This window comes from Pan paniscus, chromosome 12 (genome assembly GCF_029289425.2).
Source record: "Pan paniscus chromosome 12, NHGRI_mPanPan1-v2.0_pri, whole genome shotgun sequence".
Classification (NCBI taxonomy): domain Eukaryota; kingdom Metazoa; phylum Chordata; class Mammalia; order Primates; family Hominidae; genus Pan; species Pan paniscus.
The window spans coordinates 55,568,342-55,591,369 of record NC_073261.2 but is presented as its reverse complement, the minus strand read 5'-3'; the positions used below and the strand labels follow the sequence as shown (position 1 = coordinate 55,591,369).

General features: G+C 46.2%; 1 protein-coding gene and 1 pseudogene across 1 annotated transcript; both read right to left on the bottom strand.

Annotated features, from left to right (window-relative positions):
• Nucleotides 1–10,805: 10,805 nt before the first annotated feature.
• On the bottom strand, nucleotides 10,806–22,452 carry CLEC4F (C-type lectin domain family 4 member F). The gene is given in 8 exon segments (XM_055107371.1): nucleotides 10,806–10,956; nucleotides 11,616–11,734; nucleotides 14,319–14,470; nucleotides 17,741–17,845; nucleotides 17,848–18,858; nucleotides 21,099–21,188; nucleotides 21,509–21,625; nucleotides 22,197–22,452. Coding segments are annotated over 8 exon segments (1,806 nt in total). The 5' UTR covers nucleotides 22,258–22,452.
• LOC103783721 (MOB-like protein phocein) lies at nucleotides 11,753–13,349 on the bottom strand (annotated as a pseudogene).
• Nucleotides 22,453–23,028: the final 576 nt, after the last annotated feature.

Here is a 23,028-nt window from a genome sequence, read left to right as displayed (position 1 = left end):
TTACATGGCAGTGGCAAGAGAAATGAGGAAATGCAAAAGCAGAAACCCCTGATAAAACCATCAGGTCTCGTGAGACTTATTCACTACTACATGAACAGTATGGGGAAACCACCCCAAAATTCAAATGATCTCCCACTGGGTCCCCCCCACAACACGTGGGAATTATGGGAGTACAATTCAAGATGAGATTTGGGTGGGGACACAGAGCCAAACCATATCATTCCATCCCTGGCCACTCCAAATCTCATGTTCTCACATTTCAAAACCAATCATGCCTTCCCAACAGTCCCCCAAAGTCTTAACTCATTTCAGCATTAACCCAAAAGTCCACAGTTCAAAGTCTCATTTGAGACAAGGCAAGTCCCTTCTGCCTATGAGCCTGCAAAATCAAAAGCAAGCTAGTTACTTCCTAGATACAATGGGGGTACAGATATTGGGTAAATACAGCCATTCCAAATGGGAGAAATTGGCCAAAACAAAGGGGTTACAGGGCCCATGCAAGTCCAAAATCCAGCAGGGCAGTCAAATTTTAAAGCTCCAAAATTATCTCCTTTGACTCCAGGTCTCACATCTAGGTCATGCTGATGCAAGAGGTGGGTTCCCATAATCTTGGGCAGCTCCACCCCTGTGGCTTTGCAGGGTACAGCCTCCCTCCTGGCTGCTTTCACAGTCTGGCATTGAATGTCTGCAGTTTTTCCAGGCACACAGTGCAAGGTGTAGGTGGATCTACCATTCTGGGGTCTGGAGGACGGTGGCCCTCTTCTCACAGCTCCACTAGGTGGTACTCCAGTAGGGACTGCATGGGAGCTCCAACCCCACATTTCCCTTCTGCACTGCCCTAGTGGTGGTTCTCCATGAGTTCCCCGCCTCTGCAGCAAACTTCTGCCTGGGCATCCAGGCATCCATACATCTTCTGAAATCTAGGCGGAGGTTCCCAAACCTCAATTCTTGACTTCTGTGCACCTGCAGGCTCAACACCACGTGGAAACTGCCAAGGCTTGGGGCTTGCACCCTCTGAAGCCACTGCAAAGCTCTATGTTGGCCTCTTTCAGCCATGGCTGGAGCAGCTGAGACACAGGGCACCAAGTCCCTAGGCTGCACACAGTACAGGTACTCAGGGCCCTGCCCAAAAAACCATTTTTTCCTGCTAGATCTCTGGGTCTGTAATGGGAGAGGCTGCCACAAAGGTCTCTGACATGCCCTGGTGACACTTTCCCCATTGTCTTGGGGATTAACATTTGGCTCCTTGTTACTCATGAAAATATCTGCAGCCAGCTCAAATTTCTCCTCAGGAAATGAGATTTTCTCTTCCATTGCATTGTCAGGCTGCAAATTTTCCAAACTTTTATGCTCTGCTTCCCTTTCAAAACTGAATGCCTTTAGCAGCATCCAAGTCACCTCTTGAATGCTTTGCTGCTTAGAAATGTCTTCCACCAGATACCCTAAATCATCTCTCTCAAGTTCCAAGTTCCACAAATTTCTAGGGCAGGGGCAAAATACCACTAGTCTCTTTGCTAAAACATAAAAAGAGTCACCTTTGCTCCAGTTCCCAAGAAGTTCCTCATCTCCATCTGAGACCATCTCAGCCTGGATTTCATTGTCTATATCATTATCAGTATTTTTGTCAAAGCCATTCAACAAGTCTCTAGGAAGTTGGAAACTTTCCCACATTTTCCTGTCTTCTTCTGAGCCCTCAAAGCTGTTCCAATCTCTGCCTGTTAGCTAGTTACAAAGCCGCTTCCACATTTTCAGGTATCTTTTCAGCAACACCTCACTCCTGGTACCAATTTACTATATTAGTCCCTTTTCATGCTGCTGATAAACACGCACCCAGGACTGGGAAGTAAAAGAGGTTTCATTGAACTTACAGTTCCACATGGCTGGGGAGGCCTCAGAATCATGGTGGGAGATGAAAGGCACTTCTTACATGGCAGCAGCAAGAGAAAATAAAGAGATGCAAAAGTGGAAACCTCTGATAAAACCATCAGATCTCATGAGACTTATTCACCACCAAGAGAACAGTATGATTCAAATTATCTCCCACCGGGTCCCTCCCACAACAGGTGGGAATTATGGGAATACAATTCAAGATGAGATTTGGGTGGAGACACAGACACAAACCACATCATCATCCAAATTCTCTGGGCTTTATCTCCCCGTTTGTAAAGTGAGGGTTCTAATGGAGCCTTCCTCAGAAGTGAAGTGAGGAGTGAAGTAGGCCATCAGCAAAACAATCACGACCTACGCTTGCACAGTGGGATCCGTGTCCCATGCACTATCCTAAATTCGTCCTATGCATTGACTTTCCTAATTCTCACAGCACCCCCACGAAGGAGGTACTGTAGTTACTTCCATTTCACAGAAGAGGAAACTGAAACATGGAAGTCAATGAACCAGCTTTCCCAGCCAGAAAGGGATGAAAATGGGATCGGACCCAGACTGTTTGGCCTCAGGGCCTGGGTCTATAACCACCAAGCTCTCCTGCCTCCCATAACCCCCACCATGTTGTTAGTTAATGGTAGCATGATTTATGAACCAAATAGAAAGTCCAGAAATGTGGTTATCATACAGACAAATCCTAAGTGACCCAGGCTAAGGGGTGGTCAGAGCACCAATGCAGAAGCTACAATCAGAGCTGGTTGAGGAGACACTAAGGTGCTTGGCTCAGTTCCAGTGACCCCATGGCAGAAGTGTGATGAAAGGCTCATTGGGGTCATCTTGAAGAGGGCCTGGGATCCCAGTTGTGGCACCTGTATGGTGGAGAGTGGAAAATGCTTGTCAGGTCTAAGAAGTCAAAGATTGCAACAAAAGCAGGGCTTTGGGGAGATTCAAGAGGCAGTGAGATGCGGCTGCTTTGGGGAGTGAGGCAGGGTTGCACTATGGACAGCCTGCTGCTTGGGGCCCTGTCCTGCAGGAAGAAGCCAGATAGCATGGACCCTCTGGCTATCCTAAAGCACATGGACCCTCGTGTCTCCCAAGAGGAGCCAAGGCATCCTTACTCTTCCGTGATTCTCACTGGGGCCTGGGACTCTCACTGGGGATGTGGGGGTCCTTGGAATTGGTTGCCTAAGCTGCAGCAGGAATTGCTGGCTGGCAAGGTGGAAAAATTTATAACTGGCTCTTATAAGTGAGAACAATACACAAAAGAGAGGGTCCTTCTGAGAGGCATGGTGGAGGCACACAGGAAGGGTTGGTCCCAGGCCCAAATTCATGTGTCAGGGCAGTGAATGCTGTGTGTATCTAGTGCATGAAAAGGGCTGGGCATTTGTTGGTAGACACTCAAAATTACTGACTAAGCAAGTGTAGATTTTCCTCTAAACCAGTGTCATCCCTCATCCTCAAAATGCTGTTACATCTTCCTCCAGAATGTGAGAAACTTCTCTCTGCCCCTGGAAAACCAGGTCTGAGAGTCATTTCGTAACAACTGTAATGTCTATACCTTCTCCTACTTATGCTAGAGTCAGGCTGTCCCCTAAATCACAATGAGTGGGACCCCAGATTCCATGGTGAGCCTCATGCCCGGAAAGACTAAAAATCTCTGGGAGAGAAGGCTGTGGGCACCTGAGTGTCAACATCATACCCTGTGTGGTGGCAGTTGTCTGTCACAGCCTGCTAGTGCCACCAAAGCAACCCAAGGTCACAGAGAGTGGCAGCTGTACAGAGTTCCCACAGTGGAGGCAGGGCAGGCAGGCCCTCCAGTGAGACAAGCCGGCTACTTCCCCCAGGTCACCCGACAACTGCACTCTGTCTCCCCAGACGGTTCCAGTCAGTCTATGGAGAACTTCATTCCTCTGCCTCTCTCTTGAGGAAACTGCAGCTTTCAGAACCTCCCCTGAAGGAGAGAAGGGGGCAGTGGGGACATGAGAATTGACCCTGAGGAGGCAGGAGGGAGTCCTTCCTGTTTACCCGCCCCAGTCCAGCCACTTCTTTGTTACCTTTAGACGGCAGGGCAAGGTTGGCTGGATTGATTATGACAGCTCCTTGCTACTCCACACCATCACCTCTCCACAGGACTCCTTCCTGGGGTTGTGAGAAGGGGCTGAATGTGCTAACTACCTCTGCTCCCTACTAGAATGCTAGCCTCGTGAGGGCTGGGATTTTTGTCTGTTTGGTTCACTGTTGAACCCCTAAAATCTAGAAGAGTGCTTGGTACATAGTAGAGGTGCAATGAACGTTCCTTGAAGGAATAATTATTGATATAAAGTAAAATTCCTGAAGTAGATTTCATAGTTAATTGATCTTGGTGGCTGGGCTTGTAATCCCAGCACTTTGGGAGGCTGAGGTGGAAAGCTCACTTGAGGTCAGGTGTTCGAGACCAGCCTGGCCAACGTGGAGAAACCTTGTCTCTACTAAAAATGCAAAAATTAGCCAGGCATGGTACATGCCTGTAATTCCAGCTATTCAGGAGGCTGAGGCAGGAGAATCGCTTGAACCCAGGAGGCAGAGATTGCAGTGAGCTGAGATCATACCACTGCACTCCAGCCTGGGTGACAGAGAAAGACTCCATCTCAAAAACAAACAAACAAACAAACAAAACAACAACAACAAAACAATAGTTATTGGATCTTGGGCCAGGCACAGGGACTCATGCCTGTAATCCCAGCATTTTGGGAGGCCAAGGCAAGAGAATTGCTTGAGCCCAGGAGTTTGAGACCAGCCTAGGCAACATGGTGAGACCTCATCTCTACAAAAAATAAATAAAATTAGCCAGGTGTGGTGGCATGTGCCTGTGGTCCTAGCAACTTGGGAGGCTGAGGTGGGAGGATCACCTAGACTGAGAGGTCAAGGCTGCAGTGAGTCAAGATCTCACCACTGCACTCCAACCTGGTTGACAGAGCAAGACCCAGTCTCAAAAAACAGTGGGGGTTGGTTGGGTGGAGTTAGTTATGAATCTTTAGACATTAAACAAAGTAACTGAAATGGAAGAAGAAGAGGCGAGAATGACCCCCCGACCGATCAAAGCCTGTGCGCCGCTGCATCCCGGGCCCAGCATCTAAGTCCCACTGCTGTCACCGCCGCCACCTTGCCCAGGAGGAAGACCGAAGGGGATGCTAAAGGAGATAAAGCCAAGGTGGACACACCACAGAGAAGATCCACAAGGTTGTCTGCTAAACCTGCTCCTCCAAAGCCAGAGCCCAAGCCTAAAAATGCCCCTGCAAGGAAGGGAGAAGGTACCCAAAGGGAAAAAGGGAAAAGGTGATGCTGGCAAGGAGGGGAATTACCCTGCAGAAAAAGGAGATGCCATAACAGACCAGGCCAGGGAAGCTGAAGGTGATGGAGAGGCCAAGTGAAGTGTGTGCATTTTTGATAACTGTGTACTTCTGGTGACTGTACAGTTTGAAATACTATTTTTTATCAAGTTTTATAAAAATGCAGAATTTTGTTTTACTTTGTTTTTTAAAGCTATTATGTTGTTAGCTCACAGAACACTTCATTGTTGTTTCTGGGGGAAGGGGTATATGTCACTAATAGAATGTCTCCAAAGCTGGAGTGATGTGAGGAAAACACCTTTCCCTTCTAGTTTTGGGAGACTTCCTCTTGGCTCCCGGGAGGAGGGATTCCCTGACTTTGATACACATGAGTACCTTGGCACTAAAGCTTTGTGTTTGGAAAAAGCAATTCATTTTTATGTCCTCTTCTCCCTTTCCATCTTTCAGCATAGACTTAACTCTCTTAAGCCCAGACATCTGTTGGGACCTCATCCCCAGTCACTGGTTACCAGTGTGTCAGGCAATCTGGACTTTCCAGTGGTGCCACTGAGATGGCACCTGTCTAAAGAGCTGTGGTTCCGTTCCTAGATTGTGGATCTTCAGATACATTCTGCCATGTTCATTTCACTTCCTGAAAGTCAGGGTCAGCTCGTGAAAAGTTGTTAAACAACATGCTAAATGTGAAATGTCAACCCTAACTCTAAACTTCCCCTGTTCAGAGCATCAGATGAAGACTTCATTGGGTTTTATAGTGGCTTTCTGATTTTTGGTAGTCCACTGAAGAAGGGAGTTTGAAAGTTGTTGTATACTGTTAACAATTGTCTTCCATTTCCTGCCTGAAATACCATGATTGTTTATGGAAAGTATCTTTAATAAAGCTGGATACAGTTCGGCTTCGAAAGAAATGTAACTGAAATATATATATATTATATATATATAATATATAGATATATAAATAAAGGCTCTTAGAAATAAGAGGAAAATGTGACAAAATGATAAACATCATGAGAGAGTTTTAAAAAATCCTCTCAGAGAAACTGATTGATTGAGCAGACAAAACGTAAATGAGAACGTAAAATGTTTGCACAGTGAAAATTATAAGCTTAATCTAATAAATACACCTATAGAACATTTATAAAGAGTGAGCACATACTAGGCCACAAAGAGAATCTCAGGAAATTCCAAAAAAGTAGGCCATGTTATTTTTATTATTATTATTATATTTTATTATACTTTAAGTTCTAGGGTACATGTGCACAACATGCAGGTTTGTTACATAGCTATACATGTGCCATGTTGGTTTGCTGCACCCATCAACTTGTCATTTACATTAGGTATTTCTCCTAATGCTATCTCTCCCCCAGCTCCCCACCCCGCAACAGGCCCTGGTGTGTGATGTTCCTGCCCTGTGTCCATGTGTTCTCATTGTTCAACTCCCACCTATGAGTGAGAACATGCGGTGTTTGGTATTCTGTCCTTGTGTTAGTTTGCTTAGAATGATGGTTTCCAGCTTCATCCATGTCCCTGCAAAGGACATAAACTTATCCTTTTTTATGGCTGTATAGTATTCCATGGTATATATGTGCCACATTTTCTTTTTTTTTTCAAAAGCGTTCTCACTCTGTCGCCCAGGCTGGAGTGCAGTGGCGCGATCTCGGCTCATTGCAAGCTCCGCCTCCCAGGTTCACGCCATTCTCCTGCCTCAGCCTCCTGAGTAGCTGGGACTACAGGCGCCCGCCACCACGCCCGGCTAAATTTTTTGTATTTTTTTTAGTAGAGACGGAGTTTAACCGTGTTAGCCAGGATGATCTCGATCTCCTGACCTCCTGATCCACCCGCCTCAGCCTCCCAAAGTGCTGGGATTGAGGCGTGAGCCACTGCGACTGGCCGTGCCACATTTTCTTAATAAAGTCTATCATTGATGGACATTTGGGTTGGTTCCAAGTCTTTGCTATTGTGAGTAGTGAAAGTAGGCCATGTTACTTAATACTGCTTCCTGATGACACAAAGCTAGGAAAACCCTAAAATGAAGAATAGAAAAACATACAAAGAAAAATATATATACATACAAACATTTGTATGTATAATTGACCCATGAGCAACCTAAGTGTGAATAGCATGGTCCACTTATATGTGGATTTTTTTCAATAAATATTTTGAAAAAAATTTTGGAGATTGCCACAATATAAAAAAAATTGCAGATGAACCAGGTAGCCTAGAATTTTTTTTTCTGAGATGGAATCTTGCTCTGTTGCCCAGGCTGGAGTGCAGTGGCATGATCTTGGATCACTGCAGCCTCTGTCACTCCAGGTTCAAGCAATTCTCATGCCTCAGCCTCCCAAGTAGCTGGGATTATGGGCATGAACCACCACCCCTGGCTAATTTTTTTATTTTTATTTTTAGTAGAGATGAGGTTTTGCCATGTTGGTCAGGCTGGTTTCAAACTCCTGACCTCAGATGGCCCGACTGCCTTGGCATCCCAAAGTGCTGGGATTACAGGCATGAGCCACCACACCCGGCCGAAATAATTTTTAAAAAATAAGAAAAAGTTAGGTCTGTCATAAATGCATAAAATATATGTAGATGCTAAATCAATTTTATCATTCACTAACATAAAATATATACAAATCTATTATAAGAAATTAACATTTATCAAAACATATGCACACAAACACAGACCATACACGGTGCCATTTGCAGTTAAGAGAAATGTAAACAAACTTAAAGATGCAATATTAAAAGAAAACTGCATAAATTAGCTGTGGTACATACTGTACTACTGTAATAATTTTGCAGTCACCTCCTGTTGCTACCACGGTGAGCTCAAGTGTTTAAGTATCCACTTAAGACACTACGTGATGCTAATCGTCTCCCATAAGCAGTTCCTCACTCCAGTAAATTGCATATGGCAGTAAAAACTGATTTAGTTCTCATGTATTTTTCATTTTCAGTGCAATATCATAAACCTTGAATAACATCATGGGTTCCATATGAGATGGCACTAGTGAGTCTGGAAGCACTCCCAAAAAGCAGAGAAAAGTCCTGACATTACCAAAAAAAGTTGAATTGCTTGATATGTGCCATTTATAAAGGTCTGCAGCTGTGGTTGTCTGCCATCCGAAGACAATTGAGTCTTGCAAAGGACAATTGTAAAATAAAGAAAAGGATATTTGTGAAACCATCACTGTAGCTACACCAGCAGGCACAAAAACCTTGCACTTTTTGCAAAATATCTTTTTAATCTCTTATTGAAAAATGCAGTTTTTATGTGGGTGCAGGATTGCTGTAAGAAAGGCATACCTACAGACTTGAACACCATTTGAGAAAAAGTAAAATCCATTAATGACAACTCAAAGCAAAAGGAAGGTAAAGAATCTAAAGCAGGAGAATGTATTGCCAGCAAACGATGGTTTGATAGTTTCAGAAAGAGGTGTGGCTTTTAAAATGTCCATATGACAGGAGAAGCAGCTTCTGTCAATCAAGAGGCGGTAGACAAGTTTCTGGAAAATCATTCAAGAGAAAGGGTATCTTCTTAAACAGGTTTTTTTTGTTGTTGTTTTTGTTTTGTTTCGTTTTCTGGGTTTTTAAATTTTTTTAATTTTTTTTGAGACAGGGTGTCACTCTGTCACCCAGGCTGGAGTGCAGTGGCGTAATCTTGGCTCACTGCATTCTCCACCTCCCAGATTCAAGTGATTCTCATGCCTCAGCCTCCCAAGTAGCTGGGATTACAGGCACAGCCACCACACCCTACTAATTTTTGTATTTTTTGTAGAGATGGGATTTCGCCATTTTGCCCAGGCTGGTCTCGAACCCTTGAGCTCAAGCAGTCCACCTGCCTCGGCCTCCCAAAGTACTGGGATTACAGGCATCAGCCACTGTGCCCAGCCTGAACAGGCTTTTAATGTAAATGAAAGTGCCGTATTCTGAGGGGGAAAAATGCCACAAAGGACATTTGTTAGTAAAAAAGAAAAGCAAACACCAGAATTTAAAGCAAAAAGGGATAGACTAACTCTACTGTTTTGTGCAAATACAGTTGGGTTTATATGATCAGGACTGCCCTTATCTATAAAGCTGGTAACCCCTGATCCTTGAAGGGGAAAGGTAAACACCAGCTGCCAGTCTTTTGGTTGTACAACAAGATACGCATCCATCGATGCTTTATCCCAAAGTCAGGAAGTACCTTGCCAATAAGGACCGCCTTTTAAAGTTCTTTTGAGGCCAGGCATGGTGGCTCTTGCCTATCATCCCACACTTTGGGATGCTGAGTAGGAGGAGGGCTTGAAGCCAGAGGTTTGAGACCATCCTGGGAAACAAAGGATGAAACCCCCATCTCTACAAAAATTTAAAAATTAGCTGGGTGCAGTGGCATGAACCTGTAGTCCCAGTTATTCGGGAGGCTGAGGTGGGAGGATCACTTGAGCCCAGGAGTTCAAGGCTGCAGTGAGCTATAATCATGCCACTGCACTGCAGCCTGGGCAACAGAGTGAGACCTTGCCTCTAAAAAATAATTAATTAAAAAATATTTTTAAAAGTCGCTTATGATTTTCTGCTCTACAACGTGTGTAAAACAGCCTTGTTAACTGCGGAATAAGCGACCGTATCACATCTCCTGAATAGAAACTAGGAGCACATCTGATCTGATGCACTTTAATATTGCCTTCATTTTTTGAAAAGATTAATTCAACACTTCTGTGCTGGGACTAAGCAAAGTCAGTCAAAATGTGCCCTTCACTCTTCTTTCCACTGTACTCCAGCCTGGAAGACAGAGCAAGACCCTGTCTCTAAAAAAATTTTTTTTGTATTTTTTTAAAAAGAAAAACAATAGGCTGGGCGTGGTGGCTCGTGCCTGTAATCCCAGCACTTTGGCAGGCTGAGGCAGGCAGATCACCTGAGGTCAGGAGTTTGAGAACAGCCTGGCCAACATGGTGAAACCTCGTCTCTACTAAAAACACAACAATTAGCCAGGCATAGTGGCACATCCCTGTAGTCCCAGCTACTCAGGAGGCTGAGGCAGGAAAATTGTTTGAACCCAGGAGGCAGAGGTTGCAATGAGCCGAGATGGCACCACTGCACTCCAGCCTGGGTGACAGAGCTAGGACTGCTAGGACTTTGTACCCCTATGAAGTCCCTGTAGTTTGTGTTCAACCTCTGCTGTTTTCAACAAACTAGCAAAAAGTTACTAGCTATAAAGCCCTTAATAAAAGTGTGCTTGTTTTGAGACAGAAGGAACGCTGAGGGAAGGAGAACCAATCCAGGGAGGAGAGAGTGTAGTGGCCGCCACAGGGAACAAGCCAGCACGAAGCTTTTGTTGATCCAGTGAGTATTTATTGAGGACCTGCTGTCTGACAGGCCTGTGCTGGGTGCTGAGGCTACAGGGGCACAGCAAGGCTCTTCCCTTGAGAAGCCACTGATGTCACTGGGTCACTCGAGGTAAGCATGTTCGAAAGGGCTAAATCAAAGAACAAGGCAGGAAGTCCACAAGGCCAATGGAAGGCCCTAGAGAACAAGCAGAGCTCAGAGGCTCCGAAGGCATTGAGGAGGAGGAGGAGGGTCAGTATTGGCAGGCAGGAGCAGCCCCTCAGCTCTGGCCTGCCCTCAGGCCACACCCTGGCCCATGGGCTTCTTGCACACCCACTGATAGGGGGTGTCACAGGTCATGTCATTCCACTTCTGCTGAATTTGGACACAGTCTTCAGTCTGCCCATTCTTGTGCCGCCAGTTGTCAGGCTGATTCTTTTCCCAAAACCTGAAGACAACAGGGCTTTATACTGTTAGATGAAGGCAGCATCCCTTCCTGGTGCTGTGGCTCCTAGGGAGCTGACATGGGATGAGTCTAGGGAGCTGACTTGAGATGGGTCCTTCATCCCCTAGTGGCCCTAGGATGAGGACAGGGCTGGGAGAAGGAGTACCCTGAGGGTGTCTGTGCTCAGGTTGCTCTTAGTTACTGAGGATCCAGGGACAGGGAGGGGTGTCTATGAAGCTGCAAGCTCCCATCCCAGAATTCACACTAATATACCTTCTGAGTGGGCAGGATCCCTTGGAACCAGGCCTGAGTAGGGCAGGGGGAAAAAAACAGAAAGACCCACTCACTGGCTGCATGCCAGCCTCAGGACCTGTCCTTTCCTAATGACCCTCTGTGGAGGAGTCCAGGTGAGAGCGATGACCACACCTGCGTGTCCAAACGCACACACATCACACACATACCACACATACACCTCGCACACCACATGCATTACACATGCCACATACATGGCACACACACCACACATACACCACATACACACCACACACGTCACACACACATATACACACAACACTACCACTTACTGGGAAGGGACACACAGTGTGTAGCTAGGTCCACCAAAGACAGTGCCTGGGACAGCGCCAGATGGTGGCTAGACTCACGCTTTGTTCTGGGCGGCGTTGAATGGTGTCCCATCTGTCCAGCGCCAGGAGCCCTCTGTGCCCCTGTCAGTGAGACCGATCCAGTAGTACACTTTACTTGTGAACTCTACCAGAAATGCCTGCAGAGAAAAGGCAGTGTCATTGTTTGTCCCTGTGTGTGGGGAGCCAGTTCTCCAGGCCACCTGGAGAACCTGCTTATAGATATACACATAATTATATATGCATATCAAAAACTGTAAACAGAATTTTAAAACACTTTTATCTCATTTGGGGAAAGTTAAGAGGTAAGACAAAACTGTGTACTATAGAATTTTTTAGGATATCTAAACTCAGGGTAAAACCAAAGGAAAACATTTCTACTTCTTTAGTAAATGGCTTGTGTGAAACCTCAAGCTCTCACTCTTTTTTTTTTTTAATAGATGGGTTTGTTTGATGAGGATTGTGATCTAATGATTGTTTAGCAGCAATTTTACCAAACTGTAAATTCTTTCATTAACAGGCATTATAAACAGATAATACTAATCTTATTTAAAAATCATGAGTGCCACACTGATGAATATACAGCTTATGAATAACTTAAAAAGTATTTCCCATTTTAGGCCAGGCACAGTGGCTCATGTCTGTAATCCCAGCACTTTGGGAGGCCAAGGCAGGCGGATCACCTGAGGTCAGGAGTTCGAGACCAGCTTGGCCAGCATGGTGAAACCCCGTCTCTACTAAAAATACAAAAATTAGCTGGGCATGGTGGCAGGTGCCTGTAATCCCAGCTACTTGGGAAGCTGAGGCAGGAGAATCCCTTGAACCCAGGAGGCGGAGGTTGCAGTGAGCCAAGATCGCACCATTGCACTCCAGCCTGGGCAATAGAGCGAAACTCTGTCGCAAAAAAAAAAAAAAAAAAAAAGTATTTCCCATTTTAAAAGGCAAACACAGGATACAAAAACCTATACTAAACAAAGAAGCTATAATATGGATACACGATTGATGTGTCTAAAATGATATATACAGTACGTAATTAATGTTAATTATGTGATCAGTACATTTTCCCATATGATTCCCTTCGTGCTTCACTTTCCCCAGAAATTGAATTCTGTACTCCCTCTTCTAAAATTGGTACAATCAGGTTATCCTTGGACATCAAATTATATTTCATCACAAATTTAATAAACCAATGGCACAAAAATGTTTCATTTTCATATTCATCAAATATCTGCCAATGATGAAAATAAACATGTGAAAATATTCTGTAAATTCTACAGCATACTGATTTTGGTGTCACTACAGATGATTCCTTTATGCTAACCCTGCTGGGAAAATATTTATTGCTATTCAGAAGACATGCAGCACCATCAGGTGTGTGTCTAGTATAGTCTATAGCAGGACACTCTTTTGGAGTTTTATGAGCTACGCAAAGAAAAATCCATTGTTCAGTTGCTGTCATTTGAGTACAAGTATCTGGATGGCATTCACTCTGAAGTTTGACAGCAAGTCCAATTAGCTCAAGGCACAATTGTCTTAAATGTCATACTTCCATACACCTTCACCTTGGCCTTTAGGTGCTTCAAGAATTTTGTCAATATTGGAGCAATCTGCTCTTATGTTCTGTTGAATAGACTGTTGAGCAGCTAGTGTACTGTCCATTTTATCAAAGGATTCATCAGGCCAATTATAGATATCCTGTGCCTTGGTGCCCTGCCTGTTCTGCCTCAGCACTGCCATCCCCTCTGCCATGACCATAGTGCCAGCACCTCCCATAGCTTATTAAGAAGATGTGTTTTACGAAGTTGCATGTTCTTTCTCAGGCCAGTAACAGTGGTCTCAGGAGAGCCACAGGGGGGTAGGCAGTTCTGCAAGTCAAATTGGACAAACATTGTGGTTCTTTGTTAGTAATCCTGGCAAGTTCTGATAAGGACCACGACAGTGAGCCACCTGGGACGGTATTGCGTTTGGTGGTCCTCGGACCCATAGTTGTGTGCCTGGTCTTCCCAAGAAGCCTGGGTCTCCTATTCATGGGCCCTCTACAGCAGCTGGATTAACTGACATTAAAATCAAGACAGGCTGGATGCAGTGGCTCACTCCCAGCACTTTGGGAGGCCCACTTCGGTGAATAACTTGAGCCCATAAGTTTGAGACCAGCCTTGGCAACATGGCGAAACCCCATTTCTACAAAAAAAAATACTCCCAAAAATTAGCCGGACATGGTGTCGTGCGCCTGTAGTCACAGCTACTCGGGGAGCTGAGCTACTCAGTGGGCTGAGGTGGGAGGATCGCTTGAGCAAGGAGGTCAAGGTTGCAGTCAGCCATGATCAGGCTACTGCACTCCAGCCTGGATGACAGAACGAGACACTGTCTCCAAAAAAAAGATGACTGGAAACAAGCCTGAGAGAAAAACAAATGCATGAGAAGGGAAGTGTGCTCCTAGCACTTAAGGGCATCACCTGATGCCACCTCCCCTTGGCCTTCCTCCCTGCTGATGTCTCTTGACCTCTGGTGTCTCCCTCATTCATGGAAGACATGGAGGTTTGCTGTCAGGGATTCTACCTCCAGTGCATGTGCTCATCAGAACTCACTCAATATTTGCTCCCTGCCTGGCAGAGGAGACATGGAGGTCTCCGTCATACCCGCGGAGAGCAGGAAGGCCAAAACACCAAAGTCCCTTATTCCACACCAATTCCACCAACAACACCCCATGCTCGCAGCTCTGACCTGCTCCTCCTTGGAGGCCACAGATGCCAGATGGGCTCCCTGGGACACGCAGAACTGCTCAGCCTCATGCCAAGACTTCTTGACACTAGAAAAATAATATAAGCTTCCACCATTGAACTTCCAGCCTTGCAGGACCATCTGGAGAAGCTGACCTGGAGCAAAGATTGGGGAGAAAAGAGAACCAGGAGCTGCTGGTAGGAGTCCCAGAAGGAACTTTTCTGACCTCTCTAGGGCCTGCCCACTGAGGTTCACAAGCCCATGAAATTCTTGATGTGCAGTGCTCCAGGAGAAAGGCCTGGGGGGCTGCACTGCCATCTCACTACCCAGCACTCCAGGAAGCAGCCCTCAAGACGCCCAGCTTGGGCACTCCTGGGAGGCTCAGGCAGCTCTCTCTTTCCAGATACCTGCTTCCTGGCTATCCTGCCCTCTCTCCCAACTCATTGCTATCACCTGACAGTCCTCTCCACCCCAACTCCTGCCATCTTCCCTGGGGATTTTACAGGTATCCCATAGCCTTACTCATTACCTTGTCTTCATCTCCATCCACTTGCACTGCCACACCCATGGCCATCCTGGGACCTGGTCATCACCTGGTCTGCCTGGCCTTCCATTTTTCAAACTCTTATAGCTCATCCTGTGAGCACAAGCCCCAATTCTGTCAGCTCTTTCTTCCCTCCCTGCCATAACAGCCTGCTCTTTGGCGCCATCTATGCCACAGCTGTTTGAAATGGTGCCGCACAAGCTCAATTAATCACCAAATTGTTCTTTTGTTCAACGTGCATCGTGCAACGTTCCTTAACTTCTTCCAGCTAGCCACTGCCATACTGTACAAAGATCAATCAGACATGATTGATGCCCTTAAGGAACTTAGAGCCTAATAAATGAGACAGATGGAAAACAGGTGTTGAAGATGCATTGACTAAAAAACACATGCACAGTAGAATAGTCACGGAAGAAGGTATGGTCTGTTTCATCTGAGCAGGAGGTGGGGCTCAGGAAGGACACCCTGGATGAGATGTTACTGGAGCTGAGTCTCTCTTTCTTTCTTTCTTTCTTTCTTTCTTTCTTTCTTTCTTTCTTTCTTTCTTTCTTTCTCTCTTTCTTCCTTCCTTTCTTCCTTTCTTTCTTTTTTTGAGACAGAGTTTTGCTATGGATGCCCAGGCTGGAGTGCAATGGTGCGATCTTGGCTCACTGCAACCTCTACCTCCCGGGTTCAAGCGATTCTCCTGCCTACCCTCCTGAGTAGCTGGGATTACAGGTGCCCGCCACCATGCCCGGCTATTTTTTTGTATTTTTAGTAGAGATGGGGTTTTGCCATGTTGGCCAAGCTGCTCTCAAACTCCTGATCTCAGGTGATCTGCCTGCCTTGGCCTCCCAAAGTGCTGGGATTACAGGCGTGAGCCACTGTGCCCCATCTGGAGCTGAGTCTTAAGGGACTGAGGAAGAGTTTGCCAGGTGTTCAGTGTTAAGGAGAGCACCCCAGGCAGGGAAAAGGATCAGCACAAAGGCATAAAGGTCTGGAACAGCCGGGCACAGCCTGATCTATTCAAGCTACTTGGTATTCTTGGGACATAAAGGATGGGTGAGTGATGAATTTGGACAGGTTCACCAGCACTAAATGGTACATCCCATGTGAAACAGTTTGGATTTTTTTTTCCCTATGAGCAATGGGAAGCACTGCAAGGTTTTGAGAAGGATGGTAATATGTCCAGATTTGCACTGGAAAAACGTCAACCTGGTGGAAGCTGAACCAGAAGAAGGTACTCCTAATGAGGACAGAAACACCAATGATAACACAATGGCGAAAGTCCCAGTAAGAGATGGGTATAAATCAGGGGTTCGAAAAGTGTGGTCCCAGACAATCAGCATCACCTGACAACGTGGTAGAAATGCAAATTTTCAGGACCACCATAGCCCTACTGAATCCAAAATTATGTTTTAACAATCTGCTTCAGCAAGCCCTCTGGTGGTTCTGATGCCCAGAACTAGTCATCTAAACCAACCATTGGCAAATTCTAGCCTGTCAGCAGTGTCTTTTTAATAAAATTTATCGGAGCGTAGCCATGCTCATTAGTTTACTGTCTTTTTCTTTTGCTTTATAATTACGAACAGAGTTGAGTAGTTGTAACAGAGATCGTACAGCCCCAAAGCCTAAGATATCTAGTTCTTTGTCCTTTAAGAAAAAAAATTAAGCTAATAGTTCTCAGCCCAGATGCCAGTAGATCCACCTAGGCATTAAAAAAAAAATACTGATGCCAGACACCCTCACCAAAAAAAAAAAAAAAATCACAGTTCTGGAGGCGGGTCCCCAGGCATCAGTATTTTCAAAGCTCCTTGGGCGATTCCAGTGTGCCCCCAAAGTGGAGAAACACTGGGCTCACCTAAAGCAGCAGTGAGAGCTGGGAGGAATAAGGACATTGGGGCACTAGGAGATGTGTGAAGAAGTGGAGCCTCTGACTCCAGACCAGGAACCGGGCAAAGCAGTAAAGTGGAACGTCACTGCTGCCCACCAAGCCCTCATTTGTCAGCCCCCATTTCTTCAGTGGCTGCCCCAAACACTCCCTTCTGTCTCTCAGCTGCCCTCTTGTCCACAGGCCAAAGAGAACTGCCTGAAGTTTCCAGAATCTCATGATTTTGTGTCTCCATGCCTGCAAACCCTATTTGCTTGGCAAACACCTATTCATCCTTCAGGATGAAGTTCAAGAGCCATCTTCTCACAAAGCATCTTTTGATCTTTTCCCCACAGATCTCTTCCCTCCCCCTAGAAGATTCCTTTTCCCTTCTTTTTATTCTGCCCCCCAACCCCAGTTCTCAGTACCTGCTTCTAACCTATCAGCCTTATACCTGTCTATATGTCTTTCATGCAAGTCTGTACTACTAGCCTGTAAGCTTCTCAAGGGTACCTATCACACCTTATTCACCTTTTTACCCAGCACATCACAGGGCCTCAATAAAGCATCAGGTGAGGGCATGAATGCTAGGTACTTTGTTAAAGGCCTTACATGTGTGAACTCATTGGATCCTCACTGTGATGCAAATAATATTGTCTCCCCCTTGCAGATGAGAAAAGTGTAGCTCAGAGAAGGTAAGTAACATGCTCAAGATCATACCATTTGGGATATCAGGAAGTCGGAAATAAGGCTGTGTGGCCCACTAGCCCATGCCGTCCTTATCACACATGTGCACCATTTACAGTTGGTTTCCCATGTTCATTTGGTCACCGTGACCAGAATATAAGCAACTTGAGAGCAGAAACTTCCCACCTCACACCATCTCCACAACTGCCCAGGCTCCTTGGGCCCATTTCCCTGGATTTGGTCAAGGAGTTGCATGTTGCAGTAAAAAAGAGGCTGATGAGATGGAAGACTCTACCCTCTCAAGAGACTGTGCCCTCCCCAACGGGACTCCCCTCTCCCACTTACTTTGGGTTCTTTGTAGCTGTTCCTGTGAAGTAACGACCTCATGGAGGGTCTTCAGGCGACTCTGCTCCTGCTGGATTTCCATGGTTAGAGCTTTGGTGTTCTCTAGTCCCCTCTTAACCTCCGGATCTCAGCACTGGCCTTCTGCAGATTGCTGTCTAACATCTGGGTCTGGGAAGTTAAGGCTGAAGCATTCTTCATTCCTTGTTTTAGGGTCTGTATCTCTCTGCTGGCATTTTTCATATGACCATTTAAGACCTGAATCTGGGCATTTAAGGTATTCGCATTTTCCATCTCTGCCTTGAATACCTGAATCTGAGTGTCTGTCTGGTCCAGACGGCCATTTGCTTTTTGGGTCTGGGCTGTGACCATTTCCAAATCCCTTTTTAACACGTGAATTTCATCACCAGCCCTTTCCAAATGACCTCTTAAGAACTGGATCTCAGCACTAGTGTTGTCAAAACTGCTTTTTATAAAGGCCTGGGTCTGGGAGTTTAAAGCATTTGTGTTCTGCAGATTTTCCTTTAGTCCCTGGATCTCAGCATTGGCTCCTTCCAAACTATTTCTTAAAACCTGGTTCTGGGTCCTCAAGTCATTGACACTATCTAGATGGCCTCTCAAAACATGGATCTCAGCATTAGCGTTCTTTAAACTGCTATTGGCTAACTGAGCCTGGGTATTTGCCGTTTCCAAACTGGCATTCAACATCTGAATTTCAGAGTTTGCATTTTCTAAGCCTCTGCTTAGCACGTGGAGCTCAATGCTGGTGTTTTCTAAACTGCTTTTTAAGAAATTCAGCATCTGGAAAGTTAAAGCATCTGCCTTTTCAAGGTCTCCCATGAGCCTCTAGATCTCAGCATTGGTTCCCTCCAGGGAACTCCTTAACATCTGTGTCTGCAAACTCAATGTAGTGGCATCCTTTAGAACTCCTTTTACCATCTGGATGTCAGCACTGGTGTTTCCCAGAAGATCACCGAGCACCTGGAGCTGCGAATTGACATTGTCCACTCTGCACTTCAACATCTGGATTTCTACTACCCAGGCACTGGAATTCTCCATGTGGCCTTTAAATGTCTGGATAAGCTCTCGCATTTCTGCCTCCCTGCCAAAGTGGTGATGATCTGGAGGGAGGAAGTGAAGAAGGCAGCCAAAGAGGCCCATTATGTAGGGTAGCATTTTATGGGCCAACCAGAGTGTTCCTAACATTTCCAAGGGAAATGGGTACTGCACAGCCCTCAGTGCTCCCCCAAGCACCCTCCTGGTCACACAGCCACCCAGACCCTGGGGACGGTCCACCTGAGAATGCGGGCCAAGAAACAAAGATCTAATTCACTGTTACACACAAATGAAGGGGTCAGAAGGATTGAAATGCTTGCCTGCTGTAAGCCAGCTGCCACCAGGAGTCATGCTGGTAAGGCTTGGATTATTTTGTCGTTATAATTGCTCAACTTGAAAGTAACTGATTTTATCATTTAGAGCTGTTGAAGTTTAATTTTACTGGAATTTCACCATAGATGGGTCATTATGGGAAAGAAAATAGGTATGAATAAAGCCTGTGGTTAGTCCTACATTATATTTGTACACCAAGCATAGAGCCTCTTGATTCACCATTGTTACTTGATAAAAACCACCACAAACATAAGTTTTATAATGGCAAATTCCATGGAGAAGAAAACACAAAGGAAAGAAACAGAAACAAAACAAAACAGGTGTGCTGGGAGGAAGTACCCTGTTCAATCAACAGGGCTGTGATAGAGGCATGCCATGCCCTCCAGGTAACTAACACTGGACTTCAGCTGAGATGGCCTTTTAAAGAGCCAGCACCCCCAGTGTTACATAGGGCAAGGGTCCCTACAGAACAGTTTGAGGATACAGGAAACCTGAGTAAAAGGCCTTGCGCTGGGGTCGTTGAAGGAGACCCCGCAGCCCCTTTAATCTGCAAGGTCTTTCCCACCAACCTCACATGCATCTACCTCTGGTCCTGCTAGCATCCTTTGTTCACCTCACGAACTAGGACCTAATCTCACACATCCATGATCCCCTTCTGATTCCAGTCTCCCCTCAGGAATAGGGAGAAAAACCCAAGTTGGCAGGGACCCTTTCTGGAGCATCCATGTACTATTTCTCATGCACTGCCTATGTAGATGTGTGAGACCTCAGTCACTGTGCTAAGGTAAGAGAGGGGACCTTTCAAGGTACTGGGAGTTCAGTCAAAGATTCTGCTTTGTAAAGATAGACAAACAAATCAATACGACAGAATGGAGAATACAGAAGTAGACCCCCACACATATGGACAATCGAATTTCAACAAAGGTGCAAAGGCAATTCATGGAGAAAGATAACTTTTTCAACAAATGGTGCTGGAACAATCCATTTCACACCATTATACAATAATTAACTCAAATGAGGCAGAGACCTAAATGTAAAACTAAAAACTGGGCTGGGCGCGGTGGCTCATGCCTGTAATCCCAGCACTTTGGGAGGCCGAGGTGGGCAGATCACGAGGTCAGGGGATTAAGACCATCCTGGCTAACACAGTGAAACCCTGTCTCTACTAAAAATACAAAAAATTAGCCAGGCGTGGTGGCGGGCGCCTGTAGTTGTAGCTACTCCAGAGGCTGAGGCAGGAGAATGGCATGAACCTGGGAGGCAGAGCTTGCAGTGAGCCGAGATCACGCCACTGCACTCCAGCCTGGGTGACAGAGCGAGACTCCGTCAAAAAACAAAAACAAAAACTAAAACTAAAAACTGTACAATTTCCAGAAACAAAGGAGAACATCTTTGTAGCCTTGGATTAGGCAGATTTCTCACATACGAGACCATGAGAATAATCCATAACAGAAATAAAATGATAAATTAGACATCAAAATTAAAATCTTGTTAGGAGAATGAAAAGACAAGTCACAGACTGAGAGAAAATATTTGCAAATCACATGACTAGCAAAGAACAAAGAGTACATGCTCTATGATCCCTTTTCTATAAAACTCTAGAAAAAGCAAACTAATCTATAGTTACAGCAAGTAGATCTGTGGCTGCCCAGGGATGAGGAGAGGAAGGGAGAGGAAGGAATTACAAAGAGCCACAAGGAAACTTTGGGGTGAGGAGGATGACTACGTGATGATGATTGTGGTGATGGTTTCAGGGGCACATACATATGTCAAAACTTAACAGATTGTATGCTTTAAATATATACACCATTAGACCTCAATAAAACTGTGTTTTTAAAAAATTATCTCTTTCTATGAGGATGGCGGAGCCCATTCAGTGGTCTGAGGGTACCAGGGGAGAAGCTCATCCTAGGGTCTGAGCATCTGAAGGCCCCAGCTCCCTCTGCACCCCACCCCCACTGTGGCTACTCACTGTTGGGTTCAAAAGGTAAATGCCCAGTAATGTTGTCTCCCAGAATTACGGCTTGCACAGGCTTCGGAACAGGTCTTGTGTACTGTTGAACTGAGACATTCCATTTTTCCAGGTCAGCAAATCCCCAGCCCTGAGCCTGGGAGGATACGCTCAGGTAGAGTTCCAGAACCGGGGAGATAGCAGCAAAGACCCTCCCAGGGTTTCCCTCATGAACCTCAGTTCCTGGGAGGCTCCCCCTTGGACAGTGGCCTTTATCTGTTCCCAGGGAAGCTGTGGCTTGGGCCTGGAGCTGGAGGTGGAATGATCTTTCCGGGAGCAGAGAGGCCTAGAGAGTGTGCATCTGGGGCCCCTGGGGACTTTGTGCTGAAAGGAGAGAAAGTCAGTGAGATTTGGGTCACCTGGTGGCTTACCCACTACAAAGAGAGTCACAAGAGAGAAGACCAAGGTCACAGCCATAAATGCCGGGGTAGCCTGAATGAGCCTCGGTATCTTGGGGGCTGCAGGAGCCGTTGCCACAGAGTCCACCTCTGCAGGGGAGAAGCCAGTGTCCAAGGTGAGAGGGTGCTGTACAAGGTGAGAGGGTGCTGTGCAGGCTGAGACACAGCCTCTCTGATTCTGTTTCCTGGGTTGTCTAATGGGGATGATAACTCCTGCCATGCTTATCATGCAAGTGGTTATGGAGAAGGAAGACAAAACACTTTGGGCTGTTCACCAGAGCTAGATGTGGATATGGTAGCAACACAGAGCTGAGGAGCTCTGAGACCGAGACCACCACTCTCCAAATCTCAAGGAGGCTTTGGTGGTGCACAGGGCACAGAACCTGGCACAGAGCACAGAGCAACAAAAGTGTAGTTTGAATGAAAGAAGAAAGGAAGGGAGGGAGGCCTCACAGGACCAGCTCAGTGTGCAGGGCCGGGATTCCAAGCCAGGACCATCTGAATTCAAAGTTCATCCCCTTTCTCTTGCCAGGTCTGCATCCCCAAGGACAAGGGTCTGGGGAGAGCAATAAGACAGCAATAAGCTGCCTTATGGCAGAGGGCCAAAGGACAGGCAGGCTACTCCCTCACTGGGCACGAGCTGGGGCCCCAGTTTTCTCACCTTGGGGGTGCAGGGAGACACACTGGTTATCTGTGCAGAAGCGGACTGCCTCACTGTCCATGTCTGCTTCCTTGATCCTCCAGCACTGCTCCCAGCCACTGGCTCCTGGAAGGGCCGTCCTGTGGACCAATGGCAGTGGAAGCAAAGCTGAGACACCCACACTTATATGCTCCTGACAGAGGTCCTGACCACCCTCCCAGCTCTTCCTCCCTCCCTGCCTGACTCTGCAGAAACCCGCCCCAGTGGGCCCCTCCCCTAGAGGCTCCCAGACACCCATCTGCCCTATTTTCTTCCTCTTCCCATTAGCACCTTCCCATCAGTTCTCAGCCCCATCATCCCAGCCTCTGCCGCATCCAGCATAACCCCAAACACACCTCTTCTTCTCTGGGGGCTGGGACTGGCACCTAGGAAGGGGGTCTCAGCTTTGCATAGAAAACATCCTTATGACTATGGCTGACCTTTAATTCTAGCCCCAGAACCTCTTAAGTAAAAGGAGTCAGGTAAAAGAGGGGCCAGGTCAGTGCGGCCGATATTTGCAGGTCAATGGAGGAAGCGGGGTGACCAGCCACTTGGGGACTCACAACTGAATTATAGTATACAGGAGGATGTGTGGAGGTTATATAAAAATACTACATGATTTTGTACAAGGGACTTGAGCATCTGTGGACTTTGGTACCCATGGGGGTCCTGAAACAAATCCCCTGCAGATACCAAGGGACCACTCTGTAAAAAATATATCTGGTCTTCATCTCAGCTCCTGACACAGAACTCCTAAAACCCTTAGAGTTTCCTGGGTGACAGGAGTGTTTTTTGTTATTCATCATAAGCCCCT